Source organism: Hipposideros armiger, unplaced genomic scaffold (genome assembly GCF_001890085.2).
Source record: "Hipposideros armiger isolate ML-2016 unplaced genomic scaffold, ASM189008v1 scaffold_133, whole genome shotgun sequence".
In the NCBI taxonomy this organism is placed as follows: Eukaryota; Metazoa; Chordata; class Mammalia; order Chiroptera; family Hipposideridae; genus Hipposideros; species Hipposideros armiger.
Window position 1 is genome coordinate 1161722 of NW_017731483.1, and position 20353 is coordinate 1182074.

Here is a 20353-nt window from a genome sequence, read left to right on the forward strand (position 1 = left end):
AAGAGCTATGTATGGTTTCATTTCTAGGAAACTTCAGCTTCTCTGGGTGGCTTTGCCAAAGCCAGTCAATATCTTAAGCCAACTTTACTAGGGAAAAACAAACAAATGTAAAACCCCAACAGCTGGAAACACAGAGCAGGTCAGAGGTCTAGGCAGGAATCCTGATGGGTGGGCAGCACAGGGCGTGACACCATCCCCAGACCCAGGATCAGGCAGCAGCTCCTGAGGCCCAGGGTTTGTCAGTGTTCAAATAGTCTCATCACTTTCTGAGCTCAAGGGACTGGGGCTGGGGGTTGAATGGCAGGGTCCTGCTGACCACTGTCGGATGTGTGGTAAAAACGAGAAACAGATAAGACACTCAGATTTCAGGGTTACTTTGTGACTGTAGCCATCACTTACTTACCCTGACTAACAGCAGTCAGTTATTTCTTTAATGTCAGAATCTAGTATATAAACAATTAATTTCTGAACCATCAGAACACAGAGGATTCTTACAGGCCCCATCACTTAGGATTTAATGGCTCAGTTCTGACAATCAAATTTGGGCCAAATCCCAGCTCTCCACTTAATAGCTATGTTTTGTTGGGCAAGTCGTATAACCTCGCTGAGCCTCAGCTTCCACCTCTGCAAAATGGGGCCAATGATAACTACTGCCAAGGCATCGAATGCATGAAGGTGCTCAGCACAGGACCATAGGATGAGCCCATCAAGGGTAGCTGTCATCGACATCATTAGAATTCCAAAGTTTGAGAAAGACCAACACCTCAATAGTGATGATCTCTGGGTGTTGGTATTAAAGATGGTTGTTTTATCTTTTTATTTATCTGCACTTGCAGTTTTTTTAAAATAATCAATGTAGTATATTTTTGTACTAAAAAAACCAGATATAGTCTATTGTACTATAGACTCTCCAGGGTAGAGGCAAGATTGGAAGGCTTCAAGCAGTTGGGCCTTGAAAAATGAGCAGTTTCAGAAAACGGTGCTAGAGGGAGGCTTTGAGGTGAGGAAGGACACAGCATTGTCAGGGCCTGATGACCAACACTTGGTGAGGGTTTGAGGTTGGAAGCAGGGGAATAGAGCCAGGAGGCAGAGAGAGGGAGGGGGCTGGTTCTTTGGTGAGAAGTCTAGCCTCAGACCTGGGGCATCTGTGGTGTATTAGTCTGGGTAGTGGTGTGGGCAGGGGAGTTCACCCTGGTGTCAATGAGAACAAAGATTTGGGGAGTTGAGGTTAGCGCAGAAGACCAGGAAGTTGCACTAAAGAAGCCAAGTGAGGCAGGAACCAGGCAGTGTGGTGGGGACAGAGAGCAGGGAGCACCCCAGGACAGGCTGTGAAGGCCAAGTAGGAGTTCCCCATCACTCCCCAGATGGATGGTGGCCTAGCAGGGCAGTAAGGACCCCATCACAGTCAGTATTCATCTCCCTGCCAGGGTCCAGTGGGGAAGCCACTCCATCAGGATTCCCTGATGGTCTCAAGAAAGCCTATCTCTAGCCTGGAGCAAGGCTGCTAGTGGCTGCAAGTGAAGTTGCTTTATAAGGGACTTGGGCTTTGACACAAGGCAGGTAGAGCAGGTGAGCGTGAGGGAAACACAAGACAGCAAGGTAAGGGTGGGCTGAGCCCTGTAATTCAAGGTGGCAAAGGTTGAGCTACATGAAATCATTGACTCCAATCTGTTGGGCAACAACCTCTTTTGGCAAACTCCAAACAAGGCAGACACAAGCCCCCTGGTTCAAGGACAGAGCTGGAACCTGGTCAGCTGACCCTCGGTGATCAGTCAGGTGTCCTGCCTCCCACAGGTGGCCGCTGGTTTTTCTGGATTAGTGTGGATGGGTTTTTATGAGTTAGTATTAACATTCCTGTGACAAAACAGCAATGTTGAGTCTTAAGACTTTTTTTTTAAGTGTGGCGATTTGCCGAGCCCACACTCTCATTCAATATATATTTCCTGAGGCCCTTCTGTGTGCTAGGCCTTTGGCTGATCCCCGGGGGTACAGAAATGAATAAATAAGACAGGGTGTCTGTCCTTAAAACGTGGGACTGTGGGGGAGACGCAGACGCAGACACAGACGCAGACACAACTCACTGTGATTGAATGTGACATGTGGGATAGCAGAAGTGAGAGCCAAGTACGGAAAGGGGGGCTGGCAGTGGCCTCAGTTGAGGGGCTGTGAAGTGGATCCGGAAACATAAGCGGGAATTGGCTACAAAGTGGGAGCAGGGAAGGGCCTTCTTGGCAAACAGAACCCAGGAACAAGGCATGGACAAGGGGTGAAAGTTCTCAGTGTGTTCGGGGAACTGTGAGCATTTCGGTGTGTCTGGAAGGGAGATGCTGACTGTGGATCAGAATCACCTACAGAGCTTTTTTGTAAGTGCAGGTTCTTAGACTCCGCTCCAGACCTACTGAGCCTGAACGTCCAGGTATGCAGCCCAGGCAGGAGTCTTTTTTTAAACGCATTCTCCCCGCCGCCGCCACCACCCACATACACACACAACTTTGATGCACGGCCAGGGCTGAGAACCATAGGAATATTAATTCTAACTCAGCATAAGACAGAACTTTCCAGAAATGGAAAGGCGTGTCAGCAGAAGCTGACTTAGCAGGGGGAAGAGTGGGGTAGCAGGTTCTCCTACCCTAAATGGGGAAAGAGGTGAGGAGGGGCTGGCTTTTTAAGTCCCTGAAGGCTCAGGCAGTCCATGATTCAGTTCGCTGGTCATGGCTTATATCTTGAAGGGTGGCAGTTGGAAAGAACAAGGACAGGGAAGCAAGATTCATCCCAAGAGAGAAGCCAGGCAGACAGGGGAGGGGAAAGTTTGAGAGTTAAGAGGGAATTCCCCTGTCCTGGAGGGGTGGCCAGGGAGGGGAGCCCTGGAACCCTTCTAGGAGACGGTGAAACAGGAAGTCCCAGCTCCTGGATGACATGACTGACAGTGCCCTGGTTTTGCTGCAGACCTGGCTCTGCCACCTCCTAGCTGGGCAGCCTTGGACAAAAGTCTTCACTCTTCTATGCCTCAGTGCCTCCTCTGTGGAATGAATGGGAAAGACCGCCCTGCAAAGAAGGCTAAAGGAAGGCAGTGCTCTGCCGAAGCACGTGGAAGGGATTCTGATATCAAAGTCAGCATCAGGACCTGCAGCTCCAGGCCCCAGGCTCAGAGCCACAGCCTGGGGTGAGGCAGGGTGAGGGGGGGATCTCTTAAGGACGGAGGGCAGCCACAGGGGTCTGGCATGCCCAATGACAGCCCCAGCCACCAGCCAACCAGAAAGCAGGTGGTGGAGAGGAGGCCCCAAGAGGAATGGGCACTCGAACAAATCACCTTAATCCTCACAATAACCTATGGTCAATAGTAACAACCACAAACGTTCACTAAAAGCTGCCCACACCTCGCACAACCCACGTGTTTCACACGGGTCAATTCATCCAACTCTCACACTAACCCTGTAAGGCAGGTCCGCTCGATTCTAACTGAGGAGGAAACTGAGGCTCTGGGAGGTGAAGTTACTGGCTCCAAGGCAACAACCAGTAAGTGGCAGAGTTGAACTCACACTTGGTGGGACTATGGTCTGTACCAGATCTCCTAAAATGACTGAGGAGAGTAGGCTGGGGAATATAGAAAGGAAAGAGACTGGGGTGCCCAGAGGATACCGAGTCCATCACTTTTTTCACTTCTCCAGACACTTAGGGGATTTATTCTGTACCCATTCCTGGCTGCAGCTCACACCCACATACGCCCTGCACTGCAATGCCCTGGCCCAGGGGAGGAGGCCCGGGCTCGGGTCCTGACTCCATCCCCGTGTGACCCTGGCAAAGTCACTCTGTCTTCCTGAGTGTCCATCCATGGTCATCTCCCTTGCAGTGTTGTTGTAAGGATTAACTTAAGTCATATATACAAAGCACCAGACACACAGTGGGTATCAATAAATGCTGGTCCTCTTCCTATTCCTATCATTTCTCTACTTCTGTCCAAAGCTGCTTGGCGCCAATGCCCCCTCCACCAGAAAGCCCTCCCTGATTAGGCCTCACCCCCATGATTATCACCTGATCCCCTTTCCTGTCCCTCTCCCAGGGCCACTTCAGGTTACTGGCGTCTCTGCCTGAGTCGGCCTCACTACGAGCTGTGAACTGGTGCACTGAGGGCCAGCATCAGTCTAGAAGGCCCAAAAAACCACCACTCTGTGGCCTGGATATGCTGATAGAGTGGCCAAGGGTTGACGGGCACACAGGATTGCAACACTGCTTAGAGTAGTCACCGCCCAGTTAGCCACCTTGGACCCGTGACTTCTAGCCAAGCTGCCCAAGAACTGATTGTGGTCCTGGGGATAAACTTCTGCAACAAGGCCAAGGCCAGCAGCTCAGGGTCATGCCTGAACCCTGGCTAGGGCATCAGGGGACCTGTGCTCTAGCCCTAGCTCTGCTCCTGCAACCTAGAGCCAGTCTCTTCCCCTCACTGGGCCTCAGCTTGCCCATCTGTACCAAGGGCAGCTTTCTGTACACCTCTGTTCAGAAAGATGTGACCCTTAAGTCCCTCCAGCACTACCAGACTACGGTCCTGTTCTTCCTCACCCATAACCCTGTCACCAGTGGCCTCTGCCTTATTTCTATCTCTCTGCTCTTCTGTCAGAGATGAGTTCATAGAGTGAGCCATGCCAGTCCAAGAGACTGCTGGAACCTCTGCATTCTATGACTCAGACACTGCTGGCTGTTTTCATTAAAACAGGCTCCTTGGTGTCTCCACAGTCTGACTCAGTGCTTTCGACACCACTTCCTTGTCTCGGCCACAGGGTGCATTCCCAGGAGAGAGGAGGCCGGCGCCTCTGGGAGGATGGCTGACTTTCCCATGGGGCCAGAAGTGAGTTCCTAGGAGTACTTTGCAACTCGCAGGAGTGGGGGCCCTGACTTCCTTCTCACAGCCAGAGTCCCGAGCAAATATTACAGTAGCCACCCTTCCAGCCCACATTCCCTCGTGCCAGGCACAGGTCTGAGACCTAGCCCTGCCCTGTCTCATCTAACCCTCTGAATAACCCCTCAAAATAGGGCTCTTATTACTGTTTTGTAGAAGAGGAGCTGAGGCTCAAAGAGGCTGAGCAAGCTACCCAAGGTCACAGAGCTGGGAGGCAGCAGAGCACAACATTTGCCTTTGGACAGCCCTCTGATGGCCACAGCACAGGGTGGCACCCAGGTAACTGGTGTTACCTTGCACTGGGGATTTTGCAAAATGCCTGTTGGCTGGTACTTTCCTGCCCTCCCCAGATGAGCCAATGATTCAAGCCTGAGAACAGATCTGGAATGGAGATGTCAGACCTGGGGCTCTGGGCACTCTCCAATCTCTCAGCCCCCTCAAAGCTGACGAGGATGACATGACATGGCACCCAGTACTCACCGGGGCTTGAGTGTAGATGTCGGCTTCTAAGATCTCTGCAACTTCGTCTGTCTCTTGAAGTCCACTGGTCTCTCCTGATGCCTGTGTGGAGACAAATGATGCCAGATAGGGGGGAGATGTTAACAACTGAGAAAGTCAGAGAAACTGCCTCCTATAGAGGAATGGTGTGTGTGTGTGTGTGTGTGTGTGTGTGTGTGTGTGTGTGTGTGTATGTCCTCGCACGCAGGCACGCCAGAGAGAGATGAACAGAGACAGGGAATGGGATTAAAGAGAGAGCACATATACAGTGCATATGCTTGACAATTTTTTTTTGGTTCTTTCTACATTTTATTGCTCAAACACACACAAAAATACAATCAATTTAGTCTAACATACCTACTTTCATTTTGTCTAGGTTCCCTTCAATCTCCGTCAAAAGGCACTCCCAAAATCTTTGCATGTCTGTCACACTGGAAGTATGTCATCCTGTTGCGACCTAATCATAATTAGGCTTCTAATGGCAGCCAAGGGCCTTTGATTTTGCCATGATTTTGTAAACAGTCCTTTACTGTGGGCTCTTGGGTTTTTCCTACTTTTTTAGCATTAACAGCAACGCAGAGATGAAAGAACAAATACACGTAAGGTTTCCCTCCTCTCGGCTTCACAAGGATGTCAGGCCCAGGTTGCAGCGTCAAGGAGGGCAAACATTCTGACAGAGCCAAATTCTACCTGGGAGGGGCTTTCCGACTGAATCGCCAGCAGGTTTTACTAAATGAATGAAATCAACTTATGTTTTGTTTGGGGGTCAACAACACCCAAAGAGGAACAGAAGTTCAAGGGCTATGCCCACGCTCTGCTTTTCTCTGACATCTTGCATCATGCTATGGCTTCCACCTGGAATGCCTTTTCCTCTTCATCTGACCAACACTCACTTGTCCTTGGTCAGGCATTGACACCTCCCTGACCTGCTTCAGGTTATTCCTCTCACACCTCTTGCCCCCACCCAAACCATAAAGTTTTAGTGAGGACCAATCACACTCTGCGCGGTCAGAATCTGGGTGTGTATGTGTGTGTGAGCAGCCTGAGGATGAACACAGTCCCTGGTTTATGCCTTTATCTCCAGCATTTCCCCAGGTCTGTCACCTGGCAGGTGGCTCTGTAAATCCTGGAAGCAAGGAGGGTGAAAAGAAGAGGGGGAGGTAGGAAGGGGAAAGGACCCATCTTTTCTTTCCTGTCCACCATCCCACTTCCAACTTAGGAACTGATTCATTTGCCAAGCATAAAAGCTAAATTTAAGTTCACTTTTTTTATAGGAATTTACACCCAAGATGTCTTAAGAGTTTTAGCTTCGATTTTAGAATCCTGACACCCTTTCTTGACAGGAAGTCTGAAAACCAGGCCACTGACTGCCACAGCAGTGGAAGAACCTAACACCTTGGGAAGAAACGCATCTCCCCCACACCCACCAAAGAGATGGCTGAAGTTCTTAAAAATAATAAAATAAAGCTAGGATGCCCAAAATAGGACTTGAGGCAGCACTTGCCAAGGGCAGAGATGTTAGAGATTCCATGACGTTGGGGATGAAGAATTGCTTGGGCCCCCTGCCTTTCTCTGGCCGACTGGCTGCTGAGGCTGTGGGGGCCCACTGTGGGGACGGTGGGGTGGGGTGGGGTGGGGTGGTGAAGGACTTACCGAGGTCTCTTCGGCTTCACACAGCTCCTCAGGAGTCCTGGGGTCAGGGTGGATGGTGAGCTGCTGTATGGAACCCTGGGGGGAAGCAGAGGGATCAGAAGCCACAGCCTGCACATCTACAGCACGACCTCCAGGGGAAACAGGACTGTCTTTGTATGGGGGAAGAACCAAAGAGAGGACGGGTGTTGGAATAATGTGCTGCCTGTTAGCCGTGACAAGTAAACCATGCCACCTCTTGGCCTGCTCTCCTTTAGGGGGGATTCTGCTTGAGCCAAGGTAGTGTGAGCCCCACTCGTCAGAGAGGCCCTTGGGGAGCATTGTGTTGAAAGCGCAGACTAACACAACAGCCCCTAACTGGTCCCTAGGTCCCCAGCTCATGGGGAGGCACTAATATGCATGTCTCCCCTCTCCCAGAAAGTGTCCTTCCCCAGTAGCTGGAAGCTTTTCAGCTGGAAGGCCTCATCCGGAGAAGAGCTGCCAGCCAGCCTTGCTGCCTCCACTCTCACTCCCTCTGCTCACACCTCACAGCTCACTCTCCAGGACACACCCAGAGGAAGCATCTTACAAATGTTAATTGGATTTTAATGTCTTAAATCCTCAGTCTTCCAGTGTATTACAGACAAACCCAGGGGCCAGCCAGTGGCTCACTTGGTTAAGAGCTCGCTCAAGAGTTTGAGCTCTGAGCAACAGCAGTTCGACGCCCAGCCCGAGCTGAGCTGCCACTGAGCTGCCAAAAGGTGGCAGGATGGCTCAGCTAAAAAAACACACAAAGAAACCCAAACTCTACACCACAATACTGTCTTGTATCAGTAAGCACAAAGTAAGGACAGGTGCTGACTAAATGAATAACTACAATAACTTAGGGATTTTCTTTAGAATGGCTTGTTCATAAAAGCCCATTTTGATAGTAAAGTCAGTTTTCTGATATTTTTTTTTCAGGGCACATTGTCCTAAAGGAGAAAGAAACTCTCTCCCTCAGGCATTCTAGCTTATTCTATCTTTGCAGAAATTACTTACATGCATCTGCCACCCATAACCAAAGATAAAATCAGTGAAAGGTATAGCAAACCTTACTCTTTATAGAATGCTTTAAAACAACGCACAAAGGGCTTTCACACTGGCTATCTCACTTGACTCTACAACCTGATGGCATAGGTTTTCTTCTCCCCACTTACAGATAAGAAAACAGAGAGGATCAGAAAACCGAGGTGCTGTCTAAAACCACAGGGCTATATTGAAAATGTGGGACTGGAATCTGGGTTTTGGATTCCGGGCCTAGGGTTCTTCCCACCACACATGCATGCCTCTTTTGAGGACACAAGGATAAAATCCTAACAAGAATAGTTGCTCGCATTTGTTGCACGGTGAGTCTGTCTGTGTCCAGCGACCCCCTTGATCTGCAGGGCTTAGACTCACAGTGAATCTCTCTAGCCCCGTGGCTCCTGCATTGCCCACGAAGATTCCCGCACTGGACTCCAAAGCCAAGGCCTGGGAGGACCGCTGAAAGGGGGTGTGGCCAAGCTCCTTGCAGTCCACGAAAAGGGTCACTTCCTCCCCCTGGACGATCACAGTAAAGCGGTTCCACCTGTGGGTCATCACAGGCACCGAGAAGGCAGCAGCTTCCTGGGACACTCGGGAGCCAGGCTCTGTGTAGTAGAGGATGACCCGCTGGCGGCCGTCCTCCACACGGGAGAGCCGCAGGCCCAGGTAGATGACCTTCTGGAAGGCATCTGTGATGGCAAAGAGCACGCCGCCTTGGGGGCTGCTGGGCTTCACCGTGACACTGATGGCAAAGTCCCAGAAGAAGGTGGGTGGGATGAGGGTCCTGGCCGGGCGGCCCACGTTAGCACCAGGCCCAAAGCTGTAGGCTGGGAAGCCACCATAGCCTGTGACAAAGGACACGGATGAGGGCAGAGGGACACCGATGAGCTCCGTGAGGTCCAGGGGGCTCTGGGAAGCTGATTCTGCAGGGAGGGAGAGAAAGGCCATGCTTCACACATACATTCTACTGAAAAGTCTATGAAAAGTCACAAATGAAATGAGATCCCTCAGGACCACACTCGACTTTTTGTTTTCCTTTTATTGAAAAATTTTTTAAATTATAGTTGACATACACTGTCCTATTAGTTTCAGGTATACAGCATAGTGATTAGACATTCACATACCTTACGAAGTGATCACCATGATAAATGTGGCAGCCATCTGATACCATACATATAGTTACTACGATATTATTGACTATATTCCCTATGCTGCACTTGACATCCCCATGACTAATTCTATAACTGGCCGTTCGTACATTTTAGTCCCATTGTATTTTCTTAATTATTGTTTTCAAACTTTTTTGACAACGACCTCGCAATCAGCAATGCATTTACATGGCAACCCAATATGTATGTTTAAATATATATCTGTAGCACTGCAATAAATGTTTCATAAGACTATTATTTATTTCTAATACTCACCAGGCCCTCTGATATTTTCCTTCCTATTTAATTATTCCTTCTCTCTTGTATTTTATTAAAAACATGCTGGAAACAACCTCCTAAATTGATTTCATTACCCACTAATGGGTCATGACCTGCAGTTTGAAAACATTTAACAATATTTCCTAGAATATTCCCAGGATACATAATGTTCCCCATCAACTTGGAGGTTTTCACCCCATTTCTTTCTGTAGAGCTGGGTAGGTGTTTTGTGTTTTGTTTTGTTTTGTTTTTTGTTTTGTTTTGTTTTGTTTTGTTTTGTATGAGGTCTACTGTTTAAGTGCCTGGGGCAGAAGAGAGAAGCAGCTGGGACAAAGTGAAGTATTCCTAGGCCTTGGGACAATTGAAATTTGCATAATTGTCATCATCATCGGTCATCACTGACATTCCCTGAGCTCTCCCTGTACCAAGCTCTGCTCTAAACTCTTTCATGTGGGTTGTTAGCTCATTTAATCCTCACAACATCTCTATGAGGCTAGGTACTATTATCCCCACTTCACTTCAGGGAAAACTTAGAGAAGATAAGTTCCATCCAGGGTTCTAAGCCAGAGCTCTTAACCACCACACCCTGGGGACAGAAATAACAGGGCTCCATTATGGTGGCCTGAAAAGGGAGGTTTGGTCCATTCAACAACTGTACCCCGAGAGGAGGCTGTGGGCTGGCTTGCAGTGCCATGCACCCACTTCCAAGGTGATGCCCAAGGTACCAGCAGTGATAGGAAGACAGATCCCAGGGAGGGGTGGACAGGACCCCTGCAGGAAGGACAGTGAACATGCAGGGCCCTTTGACCTCGGAAGTGAAGCAGGATACTGAGCATTTCTCCAGCTGAGGAGGCCTGGAGTGAATGAGGGTCAGGATCGATCAGGGTTCTCCTCCAGAGACCGGGGAGGGGGGAGGGGTAGGAGGGTGGATGGAGGAGGGGGCAAAGCAGATTCATGTGGTGACTGCCTGGGCTATAGCTGAAAACCAGAGAATGCTGGGAACCTGAGTAACCTCAGGGGACTTGGTGGGTTGGTCTCCAGAGAAGACCCAAGGCACTCGGGAGCACCACTAGTAAAGCCCCATCTAAGGAATCAAGCCTGCTCGCCAGTTTACCAACTTGCCCAATCCACTGAAAAACTAACCAGCTAGGTGACCTTGGGTGAGTCACTTAACCATTCCAAGGCTGTGTTTGCTTCTATGATATGGGCTCCACAAGAATAATGAAATGAGACTATCCATGTAACCCCGGAAATACGGTGGTAACACAGGAAACATTCACTACTCGTCCTTTTCTTTCTTCTTTTTTTTTTTTTTTTAAAGCTGAGCGCTATCCTAGCGCCTGTTGGCAGCTCAACGGCTGCTCAGCTCGGGCCGGGTATCAAACCACTGTTGCTCAGAGCTCAAACTCTTGAGCGAACTCTTAACCAACTGAGCCACTCGGCCAGCCCACTGCTCTCCCTTTTTTTTTAAAAGCTACTCACTAAGCCCAAAAGGTAGATGGGCAGGATTATTGACCCCGCTGTACTGATGTGGAAAGGGAGGCCAAGATGGGGTCCTAGAAACCTTGTCTCTGTGCCCCTGTGCTCCACACAAAGAATAATAATGACCGGGGTTTTCATACGGGAATCAGTGCTGTTATTATTCCATTTTACAAATGAAGAACTAAGGCTTGGGAAGATGGAGTGACTGGCCTAAGGTTACATAGCTAGTAAGTGGCAGGATGTTTTTGAGCCATGGCTGGTCTGACCTCACGTTGGTTCACTGCCTCAGTCTCATGAGATGGGGGCTCTCTCCTAGGGGTTCCCCCAGGGGTGGAACTCAATCTAGTGTGCCCTCTGTTCAATGACCCCTTCAGCAGCAAGTTCCTGGCCTGGGCAGGAACTCAGACATCCCTGGAGAATGGATGAGACACATCCAGAGAGACACATCCTGGCTCCTGTGCTCCACCCCAGGGCACCACAGTCAGCAGCCAGCCTGTGTGGATGTGTGCACGTGTGTCACAAATTATTATGAAACATTTAGGGCATACCAAAAAGCACGAATAATAATATGAAATGCGTTAAAATGGCATATTTTATGTGTTTCTATTTTACCACAATTTTTAAAAAGAGTAATTAAATGGAAGCATTATAAATGTGAGAATATGAGGTGCTGGCACATAGCAAATGCTCCATAAATTGGTGGGTATTATTAACATCACCATCCTCCTCCTCCTCCTCCTCGACTTCCAAGTTCAGAAAGGAACCTCAGAGGTCGCCTGATACAACCTCTGCCTGAGATGCACTGTCCAGTACAATAGCCATTAGCCAAGTGTGGCTATTGAGCGCTTGAAAATGTCAGTTGTTGGAACTGAGATGTACCATAAGGATAAAATACAAACTGGATTCTGAAGACTTTGTTTGAAAAAAGGAATGTACAATATTTCATGGATAAAATTTACACTGATTACACATGGCGGTAATTTGGGGAAGTGCTGGTTAAATAGAAAAATAGTAATTTTCTTTTAAAGAATAATGTAAGAAACGGGCATGTGTCCACCACTCTGCTTAGAAAAGGAAATATCAATTCAGCTGAAGCTCTCATGAACTTTCCAACCCTGTTCCCCTGCCCACACCCCAGAGGAGCCACTCAGGGGATGTGGAGTTTATCACTCCCATGCATGTCTCTGTATGTTTATTACATGAGTCTGTCTAACAGAATGTAGAACCACTGCACATGTCTCTAAACCTCATATAAATGTTGGCATGCTGTGTGTATCCTTCTGCGCCCACGCCCGCCACCCCCTCAACCCCACCGCCCCGGACTCAACACTTTGCTTTTGGGATATATCTTTGTTGATGCACGTGGCTGTGGGTCTTGTATTTTCACCACAGTACTCTATGGTGTAAATAAGCCATAATGGATTGATTCACTTTTGTATTGATGGAAAGTGAGGTTTCCATCATCACTGTTACAAACACGACTGCTATGGACTTTCTTATACACGTCTCCACGTGCCTACCTCTGCAGGTAACTCTACCATCTGGGGGTGGAATTACTGGATGATATGGATACCTGCAATTTCACTGAATGCTGCTAAAATGTTCTCTGAAACAACTGTGCCATTTTTTATAATTGAGACACAACTGACATACAACATTGTATATGTTTAAGGTGTACGATGTGTTGATCTGATACATTTATATATTGCAATATGATTTCCACCTTAGCTTTAGCTAACACCTCCATCACATCACATAATTATCACTTCTTTTTGGCAGTGAGAACATTTAAGATGCAACTGTGCCATGTTACATGCCTACCAGCAGTGCGTTCCTGCCAACATTGAGGGAAGGCAGAGAGATGTGATTTGTGAGGGGTCCATGAGGCTTTTCAACGATAGTGATGATGTTTATTTCTTATTCCCTACTCCCCAAAATGCCCCGACATAGTTCCTCCAATGTCTTATGGCAGGTCTTCCCTCTTTTATCTTGAACACTTTCCCCTCTGCCACCTAGCCCACCCCATGCCATGCCAACCAGTTATTTTGCTAGAATAATGCCTTTTCATTAGTGCAAAGGTGAAATTCAGGGAATCGGTAACACAGTTAGACTTATCTAGTTTGCAGTTGAACTCACCACATAGCTTGCTGTCTGGCCACCTGTAATTAGACTTAGTCTGTTCACAGTTTGATGCATTCTGATATTCATCTGTTTTCTCTTTGTTTCTCCCCTCACTGATTCACTGAAGAACCCTGTTTGTTCCCTTTCTCAAGGTTGCCCATACCTCATTAATGAACAACATCCTAACCTGGCAAGAACAATTTCTTAATCCTCAGGTGACCGGACACTGGAATCCAATTTACAACTCCCGTGCAGCATTTATTGGTGACGCATTAAAGTCCCAGGTCTCTGTGGCCGAGTCCAAGACTAGAGTCTGGAGATAACATCGTCTTCAAACAGGCCAGACCCCAGGAAGGATGTCAGCCCTCAAACCTGCCTGACCAACTGCCCCTTCCCTATATAAGAAAAAGCTAACCTAAAGTTAGGGGCAGCTGTCCACTCTCAGACTCTGGACTCTGCCCCAGCGACCCCCACAACCCCGGCCTGTGTTTCTCTCCTTACTACCCGAGGCAGTCGTCATCTTTGGACACTGCCATGGACATTTTCTCTCTTCCTAACTTTAATAAAACCTTTCTTCACTCTCCCACTTTGTTGAGTCTGAGAATGCTTTCACCTTTTGCGAATAACCAGGGGTTCATTCCACTCCACCACAATTAAGACTCAGCCCCGGCCTTACCTCCCCTAAAATCCCTCAGTTTACCTCCTGCACCCACACCTGAGGCTACATTAGATGTCCCCTCAGTACACACTGGGTCCTCCACCAAAGCATTTCACTCTCTCGTGATGTGTCTCTCCCGATTGGGTCATGAGGACAAGGACACATCATTCCTCTCTGTGTTCCCAGCACCCAGCCAAGTGCTGCTGAATGAATGAATGAAGTACCAATCCCCTCATTTTATAGAAGGCGAAACTGAGGTGAAAAGACAGAAGGGGGTTGCTGGCTATGAACTTGGATCTGCTCCTCAATCCAATGCTTTATCTTTCCAGTCTGCAACATGCATTAAAACAAATTAATTTTAAGTCTGACAAACCCCAGAAGGCATAAATAAAATGATTGCTGAATCTAGTTAAATTTAACTACATATACATTTTTAAAGTTCTTCATAGCAAAATAAAAATCCCCCTGGTGCCAAATAAAATACCAAAAACTGGACAAAATATTTGTTACATACATTATAGACCACAAGCTAATTACCCGAATACACGAAGCAAATGAATAAGCAGGAGAGCAACCACCCAAGAGAAGAATGGCCAAAGAATAAGAAAGTCTTTCCACAGTGAAAGAAATAAAAATAGCTCTTATGCACAGGAAGAGACAGTCAGCCTTACTCACAATAAGAGAAACACAAGTTCAGACTTCAAAGAAATACCATTTTCTCTAGCTGCTCAGTAAAGATCAGAATATTGGATCATATGCTGTGTTGCAGGGTTTAAGAAACAGGCCATCTCATGCATTGCTGGGGGGAGCGTAAATCGGTGTGACATCTTTGACAAAATTCATCCAAATTACAAGTGTACAGGGCCAGCCAAGTGGCGCGTTGGTTAGGAGTTGGCTTGGGAGTGTCAGCTCTGAGCAGCAGGGCAGCGGTTCAGATCCCACATTAGGGCCAGTTACGCTGCACCCTCTACAGCTAAGATGGTAAACAACAGCTCAACCTGGAGCTGGGCTGCCATGAGTCGCTGGTGACAGCATAGGCTGCAGTGGAGCTGTAGTGGGCTGCCATAAGCTATTGTGAGTGGCCACAGCCGACGTGAGCTACCAAGAGCCACTGTGAGCGGCCGTCCAGTGGCCGGCGACCTATGTGCCTCACCCGGGAAGAGCGCAATGCTAATACCAACATGGGCCAGTGAAGCAATGTCCTCCACACTCCACAACTAGACTGAAGAACAAAAAGGACAACAAGTTGTCTGTTCCCCTCCCCAACTCTCCAACGCTGTTCCCCTCCCCCAGTTCCCCAATAAAATCTTTAAAAAAAACCAAATTACAAGTGTACATGTACTCAACGATCAAATAATGATACTTGTATGTCTACGAGTTGTTTTAACAGATAAAGTTACATATGTGAAATGTGAAGCATATTCAAGAATACTCATTGCAGCATTGTTTGAAATGTATCAGAATGTCCATCTTTGGGAATGGCTCAATGAATAATAAAATTTTTTATTTATCCATACAGTGAAATGCAATGCAGCCTTTAAAAAAGGTGTGATTCCTTAGGCATTAATATGAAACAATTCACAAGATGTATTAGGTAAAAATAAACACACACACACACACACACACACACACACACACACACACCAAAAAAGGTGTAAGGTGTAGAACAGAATCACTATTAGTTGGAAATATATATATATATTAGATAAATATATACAATATATTTAAAAACATAGGTTAGAATATCTGTAGAAGAATACACAAGAAACTGGGAGCAGAGGTTGTCTCCAGGAAAGGGAGCTGGTGGCTGGGGTAGAACAGAAAACTTTCTTTTCACTGGATACTTTTTTCTACTTTTTGAATTAGACACCAGTACATGGTGTGAAAAATAAAGACACTGGCATATTTTAAAGACATTCATTCCTTCCATCCTCCTTTAGACATTACAAAACCTTTGCTTCTTGCTTTTCCTCACTCAGATATAGCCCATCTTTGTACAGAAGAAAAGAAAAAAAATGAAAAGAAACAGAAATAAAAGCAAACACCCCACTGAGATTTCTTTTCTCCCCTCCACAGTTTAAAGATAAAAAGAAAACAAAACCTTGAGCACCCTGCTGATAGCCCTGTTTTCCTCATCCTTTATCTGATTCAGTGAAAAGCTTTTCCTCCAGTTCCTCTCTCTCTCCTACTGAGAACTCTTCCAGTGGGGATGCCCCACCTGAGACTGTGTGGTTTCATAGGAGTAAACGGGCCGGAGCTTCTCATCCAGTGGTTTGTTTCCAAGGGGGTATCCTTGGAGTTCCAGGGACAGGTGGGGGTTCAGAGGATGGGGAGTGGGGGTGCAGGGGCTGAAAGGTTCCCACCTGGACACCTGCTTAAGCAATTATAGCCCAGGCTTCCATGTGGCAATTCTGGGAATTCTTAGTCCCAGACAGATACTGCTTAAAAAAATAATCACAAATCTACCCAACTTCCTGTTTAATAGACAGGGAGGTGGAGGATCAGCAAGAGAGTTCTACGACCAGAAGATACAGCCAGGAAGCAGCAGATGGAGCGGCGAAGCAAGGATGGATAGAGGGAGGTGTGATTTTAAGTTAGAATCGCAGGTCTCCAGAGCTGGTGCCTTCACACAAAAGGAGGACAAGTGTGCAGCCAACAGTTAAAAGGTCTTGTTTCCACTGGATCAGCCAGAGGGAGCCAAGCCACAAATCTAGAGGAAGCCCAAGTCAGCCCAGCCCTGCTCTCGGCAGCCCCCACCGCCCCACATTGTCCCATAGCATGGTGTGATGTGGCAAGGGGCGACTTCTGGCCTGGAGTGACCCATGCTCAGTGCCGCGCCTGGGCCTGCTGGCTCGTTTTCCTTTGGCCTCTGACAGGAGGGCCACCTGCTCAGTCGGCCTCCAGGGAGGGGAGAAAAGCCAACGAGCCAAGACAAGCAGGCCCAGCAATTTGGTCCATAGGCTTGTCCTGGGATGGCTCCGTGCTGGTCAGGAAGGGAGGGAATGGAGATCACAGCTGGTGGGAACACAGCCCACCAACCTGGAGGGGCAGACTAGAGAGGCATGCTGATGGGGGGCTGATTATGGCACTCCTCAGCCACAGTAACCTTGGGGTCCTTCATGGGAGGGTGCCATACTTCCCCCCCCAGATAATAACACCTCACTCACAGGACACTATAAATTGAGTAAATAATATTCCTAAAATGCTTAGCACACAGGAAGTGACAGATTCAGAGACTGTGGTCCTGGTAAAGGTTAGTGAGGTCAGGCTCGAGGTCACACATCCAACCAGGACCTCACTTCACGCTCATCCATCACCTGGAGATCCAGGCTCCCTGCCATCTCCACGATGCTGGGGCCACGGACCCAGGAGCCCCCAGCCATAGGGCAGTGAGAGGGCCCAGGGCTCTTGAGTGGAGTCCCAGGTCTGCCATTGACTCTGTCTGTGCTCCTGGGCAAGCTGCTCCCCATCCTTGACCCTAGTTTCCCCGTCTGTGCATCAGGGAGTTAGACAAGATGGACTCTCCGAGCCATATCCACTCTGACAGACTACGTATTTTCACCGCCTTCAAAACACCTCCTGGGTCTGAATCTGACCTCAGTCTCAATCTCTCAGTGCATTAATGCAGGGGGATAGCTTCATTTACAATAAGGGTTCTTCAGCTTACTCTTCCAATTCTTGAATTTGATAACATTTATAGAGCCTCCATATCATGTCTTGTGTGCTGCTGGGATATGGCACTGAATCTACAATGCAGGTTCTGAGGAAACTCATGATCCAGGTGTCTCAGTGAGCAGGCATCCATTCACGCTACTCACAAGTTCTAAAGCCTTCAGTGGCTCTGTAGTGTCTTTAGGATAAGGTCAAAATTCCACTCGAGACACCCTTTGCTTCATCTCCTGCTTTTCCTCTGCCTCTGCTAATGCGGTTCCTTCTGTTGGTAACACCCGTCCCCATCTTCTCACAGCCGAATCTCTCCAGGCTCACTCAGCTGCATCCCAAGACACCAGAGCCCCACCCCTGTCCTACACACAGAGCCACAGACATTGCCGCCTCCTCTAAGCACCCACGTCAGGGCTTGGCATAGAGCAGGCACTCGGCAATGTGGCCTGAGGGAAGGGGTGGGGCGGATGCCACGGGCCCTATTCCCCTGAAGTCTTGACTTCAGGCTCCAGAGCACATCTCTGGGCCGGCCCCTCCAAAGGGCACATGGAGAGGAACCAGACTGCTTTAGAGATGGACCAGGCAAAGGAAAATCTGAACAGCCACCGCAGGGTGCGACTTTCCTCCCAGGGGTCCTAAGCCAGTTTCCATGGAAACCAGGGCAGAATCTAGCAATAAAGAAACAAACAGGGCAGGGTTCAGGTTTTCCTTCCACAAAGATGACAGCGACTTGGCCAGAGGAGGTGAAGCACAGGGTGGAGGTGGGGATGGGACCCTTCCCTGGTGGGGGTGGCACCCTTCCCTTCTTCCCTCTTTTCCTCTCTCAGCCATAGACTCCTGGACATCTGGTGCCTCTCCTCCCCAATCCGGCCTCAGTTTCTCCTTCTATGTAATGGACTGGTTCAGTCCCTTCCATCTGTGGGGTCCTGCGGAGTGCTTGGGGCTAGCCTGGGCTTTGGAGTCTTGCCTCATTCAAGATCTGTATCTGGCTTTGCAAAGCTCCATCTCACAGATGACATCTGGGACCCGAGCCCAGCGCTCCAGCTTGTTAGCATTTAAGGCCCCAAGGGGCGAAGGAGCGTTCCTCTGGCTCTGGGTCAACCGGGGCTGCGGAGAAGCCAGACAGGGAGAGTGGGAGAAGCTGAGGACACTCCAGGAGCGTGCGCGACAGCGCCCTCTGGTGGCCACATGGAGAACTGCATCTCCATGAAATCCCTGGAAGGCTTCCCAGGTTGGAACTGTGGGGGACACTTACTTGCCTGTGACTGGGGAAACTGGGAGAACGGGGATCCTAACAACAGAATCAGACTCAGAGGTCTGTAAGGGACCCAGGAGAGCAGGTCTGAGGTCATACAGGTAGCTGTGGCCAAGCCAGGACTAGAACCCAGAGGCCTACCTCCCATCCTCTGCCCTTTTCCTATGCCAGCTGCCTGGGGAAACAGAAGGTGCCCGCTCCACATCTCTGATTCCACCCGTGGCTGTAAGAACCCACAGAACACTTTGGTCATCTTTAACGGGGACCTGCTAACTCCTTCAAGCTCGCCAGAATATTCCCACGGTGGGGCAGGGCTCAGGAGGTCTGAAGACCCCATGTTGCTGTGGTCAGGGGTTGGAGCTAACAGGCCAAGGGTATACAGGTAAGATGGGGGTGACTGCCCTGGGGACCGAAGCAGGGCCCATCTGGTCTGAATTTCCCCGCGCTCAGCCCCTTAGAGAGAGGAGGTCCCTAATACCTCCTTTGCTGCCTGCAGCATGAGCTGGGGCGCCTCAGAATCCAAGTCCCCCTCCTCTTTGCTCCTTCGCAGGCCGTCCTGCCTAAAAGGGAGGCATTCTTGCATCTTCTCAGGACTGTTATTTCCCTTCCCTTTGGAAGCTCCTATGGGGAGGCGGCCCGAGACCCGGGGAGTACCAAAATCAGACCTCCTAACCTGTGTCTTCCTTTCCTCTCACCTCCCTAGAGAGACAGGAAGCTGGGAGCTCAGCAATCCACAGATCTGTGCACAGTGAGTGCAGCTCACCATCTGGAGGAGTTTCCTCCGCCTGTACCCACCAAAAGGCCATCTGTTTTCTGCTTACACATCTCCATTGTTGGGGAGTTCACCCTGCCCCCCACTCCACCTTCCAACAGCAACCCTGACCACTGCTGGGCAGTTCTAAGATGTCAGTGCTCTTTCTCCTGGTGAGCTCAGGCATGTCTCCCATAGCCCCCACCTGCCTGGCTCTGTCCTCTGGGACTATACACAAGTAGTCCTCAACTTCCACATCATGGCCTCTCAGGGGTTGCACGAGGTGGTAGAAAGGACCAGATCGGGAGGCACACTCGGCCACCAGCTCAGTGTATGATCTTGAGTAGTCCCGTCTCCTCTCTGAGCCTCAGGTTCCTCATCTGTGAAACGAGAGGCTTGGACTAGATGGTTTCCAAGGGCCCTTGCCAGGTCTGAGAGCCTCCAATTCTGCATCTTCCTCATCACTCGTCTGTTTTCCAGTTTTTCTAACCGCCCTTAACTGCCAGTTCCTTCAGCCCACAGCCTTTGGGGCCTGGAAGCAATGACTCCAACAGGGACCAGGACAAACCCAGCCCTCCCCCCACAGACTTCCTTGTCTTTGGGCAGCATGGGCTGGCCAGAGAAGGGGAGTGCTGTGCCCAGAAAAATGTCACAGCTCTGCCTAAGAGGAAACATCACCCTACCCAGGCTGGAACGTCCAGAAACCCCTGTTTCTACCTGACTTCCTTCCCGGAGGAAAGTGAACAGAATAGAATTTATGCAGCACGGGATCTGTCTGCAGCCAGTAAAGATGCAAGAGGTTCTTAGAAAAACCACCAATGCATTTCTTAGAAAAAGAACTGTCTCCCTGCCAGGGAAAAAATCCTGGATCAACTTAGAAGGGAGACCTGGACTTGCCAACAATGAAAGA

General features: G+C 49.0%; 1 protein-coding gene across 3 annotated transcripts in view; it reads right to left on the minus strand.

Moving 5' to 3' along the window:
* COL15A1 (collagen type XV alpha 1 chain) overlaps nucleotides 1-20353 on the minus strand; it is a 102424-nt gene that overhangs the window by 59636 nt on the left and 22435 nt on the right. For all 3 annotated transcript variants that reach the window (XM_019649467.1, XM_019649469.1, XM_019649468.1), the window contains 3 exons: nucleotides 8462-9009; nucleotides 7046-7120; nucleotides 5375-5455 (listed from right to left, as the gene is read on the minus strand). In XM_019649467.1, the coding sequence (XP_019505012.1) occupies nucleotides 5375-5455; nucleotides 7046-7120; nucleotides 8462-9009 (704 nt within the window). The remainder of the gene's footprint in view (nucleotides 1-5374; nucleotides 5456-7045; nucleotides 7121-8461; nucleotides 9010-20353) is intronic.